The sequence below is a fragment of the Anser cygnoides genome, chromosome 3 (assembly GCF_040182565.1).
Source record: "Anser cygnoides isolate HZ-2024a breed goose chromosome 3, Taihu_goose_T2T_genome, whole genome shotgun sequence".
Classification (NCBI taxonomy): domain Eukaryota; kingdom Metazoa; phylum Chordata; class Aves; order Anseriformes; family Anatidae; genus Anser; species Anser cygnoides.
The window spans coordinates 50,229,787-50,244,642 of record NC_089875.1 but is presented as its reverse complement, the minus strand read 5'-3'; the positions used below and the strand labels follow the sequence as shown (position 1 = coordinate 50,244,642).

Here is a 14,856-nt window from a genome sequence, read left to right as displayed (position 1 = left end):
ATTGTATGGGAGACTGGCTGGAAAATAGTTTTGTCTCCCAAAGACTGAAAAATCAATGTGTTGGGTATAAAGGCTGGAAAAAGGCAAAGGATTTTCTTTACTTAAGGTAGTAATGGATGAAATCCCTGTTAATAACTTCTGTGTTCTTACAGGTTCGTTCCTGAATCTCCACGTTGGCTCCTGACACGCAAAAAGGGAGAGAAGGCATTAAAAATCATGCATGACATTGCAAAACACAATGGGAAATATCTCTCACCACATTACTCAGAGGTACTGTCATCTGTCTGAGCTAGAGTTTTCTCTAAGCTTTCCTAATCTTTTGAAGGTTCAGTTTGATTTGTGTGGTGGGCAAAACTCTTGTAGTGTCACACCAGAACAAGATTTTCAGTCCCATACCTACACTGTTATGTGCAAGAGGGTTAAAAGCATATTGGGTGGAAAGATACAGGCTAAAAAAGGGATTTTGCAAAACAGTGAGTTGAGTCTTTCATTTGCAACACTCCTACTTTAGAAAACCTTTGGGAAATATGTGAAACTAGCCTGAGGTCCAATGGTATTTCACAGCAGCTACAGTTTAAACTGAGTGAGTGAGTGGAGATGGAAGGATCCACTTCCCTGGTTCCTTTGCTATAACTTTTTTCTACAACCCAAACAGAAGACTGTGTAGACAACATGACTCTAAATATCAATTTGCTTCCATCCCTATTAGGGAAAACATGCTGAAAAATTCAAAATATGGGAAGCACTGTCACTGTTTAAAAATAGGAAAGTATATGTTAGAATTAGAGTCCTTTGAAAAGTGGTCTTGACAGAGCTGAAAGGACTGATGCATTTCACATAACACTTTTATGTCATTATGACATTTGCCTCGCTTTGTTGGGTAGCATATCCTGGCTCGTAGAACATGTTTCCCTTTGTATTGGCCCCATGGACTAATGATAACAGATGTGAATGGGGTTTTGTTCCAGAAAAAAACAGGTTTAGAGATTAAATGCTATTAGCAGTAATTTTTGAAATCATTATCTATAACAGGGAAAACACCGGCAGATTACTAGCCTGAAGGCGACTAGCTAAACACTCTTTTAGAAATTATTTTCATATTGAAAAGAAACTAGTTACAGAAAACGGCCATCTATGAGCACACAGTAGTAGCATATGCATAGCCTACATACTTGCATTTGTGTATACATTCATTCTCACACATATACAAAATTACCATGTGTGACTTTTAATTAGAGCGTCACTTAATCTAAAGGAAAAGACTTTGGGTTGGCAGTGTTCAGAGAGGACTGGTGTGTCCTGTCAGGAAAGGACATCATGATGTCTATGCTTTGTAGCAGGTAGTTGGCAGCCTGGGTTCCCACAGCTTCATATCTTACCTAGTTCTTTCCCATTGCTCTTCTTTATCAAGGGAGAAAGTGAGAATTTATACCAGCTTATCAAAAAAAATAAAAAAATAAAAGTGGAAATGCTTCACCAAAATCCTAGAATAAAATTCTGGATGAACCCCAAGCAAAAACATTTGGAACTCTCTTCTTGAAACACCAGATAGCTGTTTCCAAATGCACAGGATTTTATTTATCTGGTAAGAAGAACGCTTCATAAATTAGGCACTCAGACTAAGCAGTTCTGCTCATTCAAGAACATTCTTGCTATAAATATAGACTTTGCATGAAGTGCACACAGGAAGAGGTATATGACAACAGAAGTATTATAGAAACGGACAGCTTATTTATACCAATATTCCATTATATTTTCACTTCATGAAGTGTATGACAGTTAATAACAGCTCTGGCAAGTTAAACTTCATACAACAGGCTCTGTAGAGAAGCTGGGCCCTGACCTATGCTATACGTCCTAAGATAGGTGAATCTGGACTAATGATTTTGTAAAGTCAAAAGTCAAAACTACAAAGATCAATGAGACGATCTGTTCAAAAACTTCAAAAATGAAGCTTTTTTTGAATGTTATGTTGTTCAGGGTAGCAGGCAAAAGTTAATGATAGGGAGGAGTTGTCAGTGAAAAAGTTATATATTACTTCTTTAGCCAAGAAATGGGACACAAAGAATAAGACTGTTGTACATTAGTGAAGCATTGTGATAGAGTGAGCTTTGATGAGGAGTAATAGGCTGGGCCAGAAATTAGAGAGACATTTCTCCTATTAACATCAGGGCATCACTGTGATACCAGACAAGGTCAGAAAATCACCCTCAGCTGTCCCACAAAACAGAATGAGCTGTGCTAGGCATGTTCGAGTAGCCTCTGGCACAACTGGAGGACTGCAGATTGAAATCAGTGAGAGAGAAACAAACTGAAAAGACTGACTAAAGAGAGAGAAATGGCTACATCTGCTCATTGTGCTAGAGGTTCACTGAGGTTTTCCTGTCCTGGTCAGCATTACCCAGTGCCCAAGAAATGTAGTTGGAAATTTGTGCTGCTGCAGCTCTCCCTTCATGTTCATCCCTGCAGTCGTGCACCTGCTGCCTCACGCTAGACGTGAGCATTTTCTGAGCCTCACATCGGAATGGAGACGTGTGTCTTTCACTACTTATTGCTTAAAGTCATATTTAATTTCTTTTAGAAGCGTTCCACCTCATGCCCCTAAGCCCCTCACAGCTGCAGAAGATTAACCTCCACACACCCAGATTCACATTGGATCTCTTCCCAGGACCTTTTCAATACACAATGTCTGTCGTCCTTGGTGCTGTGCCCAGAGGAGAGAGAGCATCTCCAGGAAGCGTGTTAGTGGGGGATCGAGTGTATTTCTTGCCTTAAGTCACGTCAGAGTTCTCTTTCATGTTGCAACTCCAGAATTTCAGGCAGAGAGGTGCAGGTGTGGAGGGACAGGGAGAAGAGAGAGATGTTATCCTTCAGTGCATTTTGGCTATGATTTTCCAGTACCTCTAGAACAGTTTCATTGGCTGGCTCCCTTGCGTGGCTCTGGACATAACAGCCTTGTGTTTTTATTGGCATGCAGAAGCCACAAATGACCTTTGTATAAAAACAGATAAACATTTCTTTATTTTGCTCTCTAAGTTACAACACTGGTACAGTTCAGCTCTGTACAGAACTCATTAACCTTTTTTTTTTTTTTTGTATTTTATAAACTGTTTTTTTTTTTTTCTAGTTGCTTGTAATTATCTCTTGGTCTCTGTCCAAAAGCAGACTGAGCTGTGGCCAGCTGAGTAAGGACTGCTCCTTGAGAGAGTTGTGGATCAAAAACCTCTCTCCCTTTACACATAGATATTTCTAGTATATATATTAATGTACATGCATAAATATTACACATATACATGCATGTACTCTCCTGTGCAGAGTTAAGCATGTGCAGAATTATGTGTCTGTGCTCTGGGGAACCTTTGAAAATTATTGCAGAAAAACTGAGATGTAATTTGATGGGACATAAAAATGTCATGGAAGTTATTTACAAAACTTCCTGCAGAGTCTCCAGATAGTGTATCTTGGAAACATGGGCTCTGTCTTAGAATTCCTGGCTGCAGTGATGTGAATAGCAAAGCTCTCCTTGACTTCAAGGAACAAAAAGAGGATTTTCTTCCCAACAAATCATTGACTCCACAGTGATTTTTTTTTTCTTCATGTATAAAAAATGGTCAGTCACGCTTGGGGTTATTATGACTTTATTAAGACATAAAAATATATGGTAACAGCCATGTTGAGTTTATCTTCCGTCCTTTGGAGGACTAAAACCATATTTGCACAAAGGCACAGCTGATGGCTGGCAGCCTGCTCTTATAAACAAGTCATGGAAGCTTTATAACCATATTATGAGAGAGTCCAAGAGCAGTGCAGAAACCTGGCAACCTCAGCCTGTCCTACAAAGCGCTCTGGCATGCAACAGTAGTGGCAGTGCTTTGAAGAAAACTTCTGGCTCTGGCTGCAAAAGAAAAGCAAGAGGGAGTAGAAAGGAAGTTCAAACAAATGTGGCATTTCTCTGTCCACTTTTTGTCCAAGTTTTGTGGCACTTAGTTATGAAAAAGTCATGCTTAAATTCAGCCAGCCAAATCTCACCGTGCTATCTTCTGATGTGAACAACACAGAAGAGCTGTGGGCATGGCTGAGGAGCCCCTCAGGAAATTCCTTGAGCTTTGCCTGTTGTCTCATCATGGATGTGTGTGATCCCACATAACTCTCTGTCTTCTCACTCTGTCTCCCCATGGGCTGGGATTGTGTTCTAGGGCTCCTGGCATGGGTGAAGGGCAGCGGGTGCTTTGGTTGCAGAGAAGGGCTTGCTCCTACATCTGCTTTCTTAGGGCTCCTCGCAGGAGGGGGCAATAACTGGGAGTCCCAGCAACCAGGCTGCCTAGAGTTCTCCTCAAAATGACGCATCAGTTTTAACCCCATGTTTCCCACATCTTCTCTGAGAGCTGATGGAAACCCCAGCTGTGGCTGCCAGTTCTTGGGCAGACCCACTTTGGTCTCTGCCTAAAACCACCTGTGCCTTCTCTTCCTTGTCTTCCTCACCTGCAAAGTGAACATAACCAAAGGGCTGCCAGCGTGTGTATTAGTATTATTATGTGTTGTAAATACCTGTAGTAGATGCTTGGGAAACAAATTAAGGGCAACATCTTTGACAGGAGTAGACTGATTCTTCCCCTTGTATTTTCCCCCAGTTGCTGGCCAGCTTGGGGAACCCCTCGGTCAGGGTGTCCCTTTGACCCATCATGGTTAAAACCTGCTGGCCGGGCATAACTCTTAGGCATATGAGAACTGTTAATTCATACTTTGTGGGATTTTTAGTTATTTAGGGTAAAAGCCTTGCTCATCATAGTGCTTTTATATTTTAAGTGCCTCTGAATTTCACCAGTTAAGTTTTGCAGCACCCAAGCCCCTTCACAGATCTGATTTTTCTCACACTTCTCTTTACTTTCTGCTGCCCAGGTGTATTACCAGCAGCCTTCTCACAACCCATTGCTTTGCCCATCCTGTGACATTCTCTACTCCAAGTGACCATGACATTGCAAAGGCCATTTATTGTCTTTCAAGGCATTCCAGGTCAATCTTTCTCAGTTTACTCTGAGGAAATCATTTTTCTTCTCTCCAGTCAAGATTTGGGATTTCTTTCCAATTTTTGCACGGTCTCTGTTAAGGAAAACCAGCAGCTGTATTCAGCTGTAAGCTATTTCCCATAACTGCACACTGCTCTGGAGTGCTAAAAGCAGCAAACCAGGTCATCAGCACCTTTGCTCGCTTGACTGAAATACTGCTGAGCACTGCATTTACTTAGAAACTCTGCTCCAGCGCCTGCCTGACATCTGACAGCTGACTCTGCTGCTTGTCTTTCTCCTCAGATCACTGTTAGCAACACAGAGGTCAGCAATCCCTCCTTTCTGGATCTGGTGAGGACTCCTCAGATGAGGAGAAACACGCTTATCCTGATGTATGCCTGGTGAGTGCCCACCTCAGTGCTCCTTGTTACAAGGGTGAGGTGTTATCAAGAATAACCCCCTCACGACTTTTAGGGTCTTTCCAGCTGCTTGCAGTCATTTGTTTGCCTCTCAGTATTTTTTCCCTTTGCTGTCTAGGTTCACAAGTGCCCTGATCTACCAAGGGCTTGTCATGCGCCTAGGAATTGTTGGAGGAAACCTCTACCTGGACTTCTTCATTTCAGGAGCTGTTGAACTGCCTGCCGCTCTCCTAATTTTAGTGACAATTGATCGCTTTGGCCGCCGACTTCCCTTCGCAATAAGCAACTTTGTGGCAGGAATTGCATGTCTCATTACTGCATTCTTGCCAGAAGGTAATTTTCAACCCTTCCCAACATCAAGATCTTTAGGTCAATGTCTTCTTCCTGACCCCTTAAGCAAGGAATGGAGGCCACACAAGATGGTAGATAGAAGTAAAAGGTGGCTGGTGATGCAAACAACACCACAGTCATGGAACAATTCCTTATTTACTTATAGACTGTCCTAGGACATGTAATGGCCAGATCTCTGATAGGCAGTGAGCAACAGATGGGTGTAGTCCTGGAAAATATGTGTATAAAGGCCCTGAATTGTTTTGAAGGCTTATGCAAGGGAAGAATATACAAACATGAGGGGAAGATATATTCCCTGACTTGGAAGACACTTAACAATGGAAGAAATCAGTGATTTAGCTGAGGCACTGTTGGTTTCTCCTCATTCACAAACAAAATGATTCCTGGAAAAAAAAAACACATGGCCTAACCTCTCAAGACCTTCCTCTAGTGTCATGGCTCTCCCGGCACTGTCCGTTCATTCCAGCGGCACAGCAATGCCAGGCTGCAATGTGCTCTGCTCACCCTTATTCACCCCAGCCCTTCCATCCCCATCCAAACCACAACAGGGAGTAGGGGCTGCAGCAGGCAATAAGGACAGTTTCCCTGCCCTTACCCTCCCAGGGCTTTGGGCAATTCTGAAGTGGGTAGAGAAAAGGTATGACTTTCAATTACATCAGTCTTACCTGATTTCAAGGACAACCAAAGGGTCTGATATCGCTTGAAGGTTTCCTAGTACTCCTTTCTTTTCTTTAAATTGTTTTCCCTCCTGTGTAGCTGTTTTATTGTACCATCAAGTGTGTATCCCCAGAGAAGCACCTGAAGGTGCTTTGCACCCTGTGTTACTTCAGTGTGCTTTGCCTCAGTGTGGCTAGGGACTGGCAGCCAAACTGGCATTAGAGAAGCTGATTCCTCCCAGGGATGTTCCTGTCAAAGCAAGTGACAATCCTGGCTAGCCTTAGAGGTTTTAGCTCCAGATTTTATCATGGGACAATAGTTTTCCTTGAGAAGAGCCACATGGAGCCACTTCAAGGTAAGAGGTGTTGACAAGACCAGGCAGGTTTGCAGTGAGTGCAAAACAAAATACTTCAGAGAGGGGTTAGCTCACCTCCCTCAGCTAAGCTTCCTTCAAAGGGTTCCTCCAAAACTACTTAAAATTGTATTGCATGTTTGAGGAGCTTCATTGCTTCAGTAGAAGTAGAAATGATGTGACAGAGATATGGAGCAGGAAGGTCAGCGGTCTGTTGTGGTGCTGGCACTGGCGATTGTGAGACTGCACCCTGGGATGATGCAGTGTTGTCCTCACTTATTTGAGCTCCTCAGCTAGACCACTGAAGTCTGTGAATGCTGGCTCTGCTCTGCTGACGGATTTTGCCCATGACCACTCGGGTTCCCTCTGCTGTGAGCCTCTCTGACAAGCCACCAGGCTGTGAGTGGGTGCCTGCCAGCTCCCCGCCGTGGGGCACTGCGATTCAGAAACAAAGGGCCCAGCCCAGGGGACTCACAAATGGGACACCTGAGGTCCAAGTCCTGCTTTCAAGAGAAGTGTTTGCACAGATGTGAGAAGATGCAGCGGCAGCTTGTGAGGGCTTGGTCACCCTGGGGTGCTCACACAGTTCAAGTCTCCCGGCAGAGGGAGGAGCCACACATGCGTCACCCTCACCTCAGGGGTCCGACAGGCTGAAGGGGTGCCAGGGCGACAATGTGAATTTGTTTTGTTCTTTCCAGCCTTTGCTTTTCTTGCGAGTGTTTGAAAACAGAGCTTTTCAGGGCAAAGGCAGTATCGCAGCATGTGATGAAATTTGTTGGGGGGTTTGTTTGATTGTTTTGGAAGGGAAAAACATCCAAGCATCCATTTTCCATTTCAGAGAAAACTGAAATGTTTTCTTGTTCCTCCTATTGGAGTCCTGAGAAAACACAGCCACTGCCAGAGCCCTCTCCGGTGGCAGAGCTCCCCTTCGTGCCAGGCTCAGGCTTACTGTTTCACTAACCTCCCGGTCTGCCCAGTCATGGTTAGTCCATACAGCAGACTGTCCTCTTCCAAGGGCATTGCAGCAGTCCTCATTATGTTCCTTGTGGCGCTCTCCCAGAGGCCACCAGCTCTCTAGATAGGGCTGGAGGACTGCTGAGGTGTTGCATATAGCGAGGCAGGATGACTCTGCCCTGTGGTGCAGATGTGCCTGTTGCAGAGCTGGGAGAGCTGGTCAGAGTGACCCAGAGCTGGTTGTGCCAGGTACAACGCCATGCTCCAGGGAACGGAAGAGGGAGGATACCCAAAATTAACATCGTTAGGAGTGTGTCTAATGTGCAATGGCTAAACAAATAGTGAATTGTAGTTGGCCTGCTCTAAGGAGAATGGTGTTATGCCACTTGAATCATTAGGCTGAAATTTATTTCTGATTCTCGAAAGCAATCTCTAATGATGTCGGAAAGCAATAAATGTCAATATAGATTGATATCTACAGCAGTGGTTTCTCAGTCTGACTTGCGCTGATTCAGTGTTCCTGTGTTGTAGTTTTCGTTGACAGGGCTTGAGGCTTATTCTTTTAGGAGTAGGAGAATAGAAATGGCATGGCTGAGTGAGACCCGTGGTCCATCTAGCTCCATAACCAGCCTCTGACAAGGAGGCTGCATGGTCACTCAGGCAGGAAGGCAGAGGGGACTTGTTCTACCACCTATCACAGCTTTTTTTTTTTTTTTTGGTTTTCTCACCCTTGCTTGTGTTTCACTGTGATCTGCACTTCACAGACAACTGGGCAGAGGCTTTCCTTGTGCCCCTATATCTGAGAAATGCTCGGCTGCAACCAATGCAGGTACCGGAGTAAAATCCCTGTAAGTGAGAGCTGGCTGGCAGCAGGCTGCGGGTGCAGTAAGGCACGGCTCACCAGGGTTTCTTTTTGAACGGACAGATATCCCATGGTTCAAAACCACGGTGGCCACGCTGGGAAGGCTGGGCATCACAATCGCTTTTGAAATCGTCTACCTTGTGAACTCTGAGTTATACCCAACAATACTGAGGTAAGTTGAAACTTTTCCCTCAGCTTTTCACCTATTTCACTGCTTTTCAGTAAAACTCACTTTTCTTCAGAGTTTCCTTACTGAATAGCAAGCCACCCATCAGTGTGGATGGCATATACTGACAAGATAATTTTGGAGTTAATCCTACGTGCTGCTTCTCAAACTGCTGCTCATCTGTTTGCTAAGCATCTCTCAAATATCTGGCACTATATTTTTTTTTTTTCAGAAACTTTGGTGTTTCCCTGTGCTCGAGTTTGTGTGACCTAGGTGGGATCATAGCCCCATTCCTGCTTTTCCGATTAGCAGCTGTTTGGTTGGAGCTACCTCTAATTATTTTCAGTAAGAATTAATTTAAAATACACTTTTTGTTAATATATTTTTCACCTACCTGGGCTTTTTTCTTAGGGCAAAAGTGTAGAGTGGGCCTCACCTCCTGCTCAAACCAGCCCCTCCCAACCTTCATGCCTAGCAAAAGAGTCTGACCAGCAAATGGGTGAGGTATGGGTGGTTTCACAGCACACGATGGAAGATCTCGGGCCCCTTTGGTAACTTGGCTGAAAAACCATAGAAGTTATGTGAGGTGCTTCAGGACTGAGAAACGTTGCAGCTAAGTTCTGTAATTGCAGAGAAGTAAGCTCAATCTCTGGACAATGGACATTGATGTCCTTTAAGAAATATTTGTTGTTTTTTGTTTGTTTATTTGTTTGGTTGGTTGGTTTGTATATATGGTTATGACTGGATGTTATATTAGCCACAACTTCTTCTTCCTCTAAAATTCTTTTCCTCAGTTTAATTTTGGAGAAATGAGCCCTATGAATTAAGTTTGTGGGAAAAAAGTAGATTTTTTCCAACAAGGAAGTTGAAGTCTGCAAATAAACCAGACTTAGAGGAAGTACACGTGGCTGGGTAAAAAGCAAAAGAGATAAGATAGAGTAAGAAGGGAAAATGGTGCTAATGACAAATTTAGCTTGAAAACAAAAATGGAAAAACAAAAGACATTTAAAAAAATTACCATTATTCCAAGAATAGATATTTATAGAAGTACTGTGTTCACATTATCTAATGCTAAAATTCTGCAGCTGGGGAAGGACATAAAATTTTGATCTCTAAGATCTCCCTTTTGGGGTAATTCAGGCTGTAAATGAATCCATAGCCCTCAGGTGGTTTTGTTTATTTGCTTGGTGGGTTGGTTGGTTTGTTTTTTTTTTGTTTTGTTTGTTTAATAGTTTAAAGTAATTTATCATGAAGGTGCTCTTACAAGCAGGGTTAATCAGAAATACCTGTTGCACTTTAAATATCTCACTTTAGCCTTAATCTGAGTAAGACTTACTCAGTTGATAAACCCTGAAACTAAGAAACATAACATTTTTATTGCTTTTTTGTTTCTTCCATGTCCATTGTAGGTATTCTTGCAGTTGTCTGTGGGATCCTAGTAATGCTTTTACCAGAGACAAAGGGAATCTCCTTACCAGAGACAGTGGAGGATGTAGAGCAGCTTTCAAGGTATGATATGTATTTTCTTACTTTTACATGGGTGAGGTTTCCTTAGGGTGTCCTCCTCCAACCTTGTCAGCTGTAATAAATTATTGATGTGTTTTGAGCATCAAAGTAAATTCCCTAATCAGGATGATATAATGAGCATGTGATATTTTCCTCAATAGAACTTTTTAGTACCACTAAGTCAGGTTGTTAAAAAAACAAAACAAAAGCCATGGGGACAGGTTCTGTAAATACAGAAAAATTTCTCATAAGGGCACAAAGTTGTGTCTGCACAAAACCTGCAGCTCTCTGGTCAAGAAAAACAGCACTTACCTCAGTCAAAGCATCATGTGAGGAAGGGCCTTTGATAATGGGAGCTTTTCCACAGTTTGTGAAGCCATTGAAAAGTCACCTATGAGATGAATTTTGTAGCTGAAGAGATACAAACGTACTTTCCCCACTCCTAGCAAACAGCAAGCCAGATTCTTCACTGCACTGCAGGCGTTCAGGGAACACACTGGCTTGCTTGGCAGTATTTTTCTTGAGGAGGTAGTGGCATAGATTAGTGTTTCACAGAGTGTTTTTGGATCCTGCATCAGCAACTTTTTCCCACTTTGATACACAAACAAAAGAAAAAGGAAACTTTCTGTGCTGATAATAAATGCACCAGTACTGTAACTTGGACTACAACTCTGTTTTCCCTTTTCTTCCACCTTTACGCCCCTCCTCTTCTGTTTCTTCAGTCCTTATGGTAAATGTGGCAAGAAAAGGAAACATCAGGACACCAACTCTCATATATGATCTTTGAAGGATGGCACTGAAGAAAGAATCACGTTCCCACACTGGGAATTTATTCTCCACTTGCCGCCACTTTGAAGTTTGCTGCAGAGTGTGGATAAAAATACATGTTCTTCTTCTATGTGTAATGACATTCAGAACAAGCAGTGTATTTTTCTGTAAATATGGAATAAATTTGTTTTTTCTAAGTGCTGTTTCCAGAAAGGGAATATTCTTTGGTTTAGGTAGAACAGATCTGCTTAAAAAGATGCACTATCTAGCTCAGTGAGCTCTTATTTATTTCTTTGTATATTTGAGCCGTTTGTTTATTTCTATTGTTAGCATATACCCTTGGGTGAGGACAGCTGGAAATGGTAAGATGTGGATGACTTTGGGGAAGAGAGTCTCAGGTCAGGAGGAATGGGACCAGGAGATCCTCACCCCTGTCTGCTCCTCTCTCCCAGTGACACTCTGTGACAAAAGCCCTGCCTATTGAAGGTCTTTCTTAGATGTGGCAGCACTCCTCTTCCTCCTCTCCTGTTATGTAGCTGTCACAGGGCATTAGCTCTGCAGGTCAGATCATCCAACTGCCCATCACTGCTTCCTCCCAGGCCCCGTTGGGGTTTGTGTGCCAGACACGCTGATTTTTTTTTCTGTTCTAAACTACACACTCTGCCCATTCCTGAAAACCAAATCACCTCACTCTGACAAGGGCCAAGCTGACTCGCAGAGTTGCTCTTCTCCACATCATTGGCCATCTTTCTGCCTTGGGTATAAGTTATCTGAGATGCTGACAGAGATGTTTAGCTGTCTTGGGAAAATGAGCAGGGACAAGACAAGGTTTGGTTATGGAGGGAAGTGTTAACTGGACCCAGTTTTTTGAAGCTGACCTGTAGCTAAAGTGTTTGGATCTGTGGCTCTGCAAGCAGACAGCTGGCACACCCTGCCTTTGTTTTGGTCCCTGTGAGCTTCTCCACCAAGTGTTGGGGCCTGGCCAGAGCCAGACAGTCAATACACTCCTTACGGACTTGAGAGTGGCATCCAAATGATGTACTGTTAACAATGGAGAATTAAACCACAAAAGAAAGACATTGAGCTGTTGTAGAGGGCTTTATTAGCTCAGAACAAAATATTTGGCATAAGAAAATATGGGAATGGGTTTTAAGGCTTTATAACACAAATGAGTGATGCTAACATTAAGGTCAGTGCAGCTGAATGACTACTGCTGCAGTCTAATCATCTTAAGAGCACAAGAAGACTGCTGTGCACGGGGGTTTCCTATGGTGAGGAGTATAGCAGGTATTTCAACAGTTCCTGGCTCTCCCTGCCTTTTCCCAGCAACTGCCCATACCATCAACCATGCTGGAGGAAAACAGGATCTATATTAGTAATCTCAAATTAAAGCTTGCATGCTTTGAACAGTTAGCGATGAAGGTCTGTCTTTCAAGGCTATTCTTAATTTCCTCTAAGGCATAGTTGGAGGTCAATAGCATGCTCAGCAAAAGTCAGTAGTGATCGGAAGGTATGAAACTAAATGCATGTGTCATAACATCTGGCAAATTGGTGATTAGCATATGACCTGAAATTGGAGTTACTGCTGCGGGGGGGAAACTCCTCCTACACCAATATGATCATCCTCTGGCAGCTGTAAGCTCCCCAGGGCTGGCTGGCAGAGACCAGCCCTGAACTGGAAGCCATGGGCTTGCACTGCCCTGGTGCAAACCCTGGGCAAACCCACCGCTGTGTCTCAGTGTGGGGTGGGAGCACAGAGCTCAGCCCTATCTTCTTGGCAGCCAACCAGACCCCACTGGCCCTCGGGAGGCATGGGGAGGTGCACAGATGTGATGCTGGATGAGCTAAGCCTTCCTCTTCCCTTTAATGCTTCTCCTTCATGAATTTTATTTTTTTTTAAACAGTTTCTTAGACACTGCAGCAGCCTGGGAAGGACAGTGAAGATCATTCAAAGCTATCATTCATTGACAAAGTAATGTCAATATTATTTGCTAGCTGTTGCTGTTTGTAGATGACTGAAAGGTGCTTGAGAAGTGAGAGGGGTGAAGGCTTGTTTTCAGCCTTTTGGATTGTGCTTTGTTTTGCATAGCACCATATGTTGCTTGGAAGAGGATACAGGTAAAATATTCCTGTATGTAAACTAACTAGGAGCAGTGTCAGAAGATTAAGTTTATTTATTTTATAAAAATTCATTATGTAGAGAACATCAGAAAAAAGGCTGTGTATGTGTTCTGACTTTAATACAATAACAATGAATGGCAACAGGAGGTCTAAATTCAGGACAAGTTTATATTCAGTAATGGCTCCTGTGCTAACTCTTACCCATAACAGATAGATTTTGTAAGATGGAGAATCCTTCTGTGTCTGTGTGAATTTGGGCTGCCCCTTGAAGGTTGTGAAAAGGGTAGTAACCTGTTAGCACGACCAGGTGATGATGGGGTTACACAGCCATGGGTGAGTGGCAAACGTTGCTCGCTTTAGTTGTCTTGCATGTGCTAGACACCTCATTCTAGAGGCTCAATGAATGATGTGATCTGAATAGCCACCGACAGATCGCCTTACCAATGCCAAAGACACAAGTTCAACATAACCACAGGAACCCAGGAGCTAACTTCTTCCTGTCTGCAAAATGTTTCCTTAGACCAACAAACAGGCGAATATGCTTTTTGGTCCAAATGTGTCCCTGTCCCCAAATTTGCCTTCATCTAGTAATGAACTTCATTCAACTAGTAACTTCTACTAGTTTCTACAAATGGTTAGTAATAAGTACAATTCGTGATAAGTGGTGATATATATTGCCATTGACACTCTCATAGAAGGAAAACATCACAATTTACATGCTTTAAAGAGTTATCATTTAGGTGGGTTGTGTGTAGCCTCTCAGGCATGTCTGGACATTTCTAGCCAGACTATAATCTCCCATTACAGTCTACAGGGAAAAAAAACCAACAAAACAAAACTGCTAGAATGCAACCCATCTCCTCCGTGGGCACTTGTTCTTGGGGGAAGACATGGAAAATGTGAATGCATTTCTAGGTGGGCAACATGATTCACAAACAGCAGCAACTTATTGGACAACTGAAATCACTTCTTTTTATGGCGTGTTTTGGGAGAAAAATCTCTTTTTAGACAACAGAAAACAGACAATAGATGAAGAACAAAGAAAAAATAATAAATGTAAAATGAAACATAAAATCCCCATAATGGAAGGAGAGAACTTCTGAAATGCTGCATGGTTCAGAAATTTGTCATTGCTTGGCAGAGAGACCAGGAGGGCTTTTTCCTCTAGTGTGTGTAATTGCACATGTATATTCAGCAGATCAACACTGAATTTTGGGGGTCTTTTCTGGTCTTTTCCTTCAAACATCATGAAGAAATTTGCCATTATAATACCACATAGAAGTAGCTGTATTTTAAGAGATGTTGGTATATGGGCACAGATTTCATTTCCTGTAACCACAAGCCTGTGTACTTCCTTTTCTTTTAGAGAAAAAAAAATACAAGTAACGATTATACAGTAAGACAAAGTTATATAGTGAAACAAAACTGGTACTGTGGACAATGAAAGTTTATAATATGTTACATGCATTGTCATTACTTGCTGTAATGATTGACATCAGCTATTTCTCTGTCTTCACTATGGACTAACTTTGTGGTCAGGGTTTTTTTTATTCACTGTTTTATATCTCTGATGGTACATTTGTACTTCTGCTGACACATATTTATATGTCAATAAAAAATCTGAAAATACAAACCAAATGTGTTTGCTTCTTTTTCTTCCGTTCTATGTATTTAATGCTATCAGAAATATCTAA

General features: G+C 42.5%; 1 protein-coding gene across 2 annotated transcripts in view; it reads left to right on the top strand.

Moving 5' to 3' along the window:
• SLC22A3 (solute carrier family 22 member 3) overlaps positions 1-14,800 on the top strand; it is a 31,393-nt gene extending 16,593 nt beyond the window's left edge. For both annotated transcript variants that reach the window (XM_066994155.1, XM_013186785.3), the window contains exons 5-11: positions 153-270; positions 5,310-5,407; positions 5,544-5,758; positions 8,665-8,773; positions 9,000-9,112; positions 10,177-10,276; positions 10,996-14,800. In XM_066994155.1, the coding sequence (XP_066850256.1) occupies positions 153-270; positions 5,310-5,407; positions 5,544-5,758; positions 8,665-8,773; positions 9,000-9,112; positions 10,177-10,276; positions 10,996-11,053 (811 nt within the window). In that variant the 3' untranslated portion in view covers positions 11,054-14,800. The remainder of the gene's footprint in view (positions 1-152; positions 271-5,309; positions 5,408-5,543; positions 5,759-8,664; positions 8,774-8,999; positions 9,113-10,176; positions 10,277-10,995) is intronic.
• The last annotated feature ends 56 nt before the right edge of the window (positions 14,801-14,856 follow it).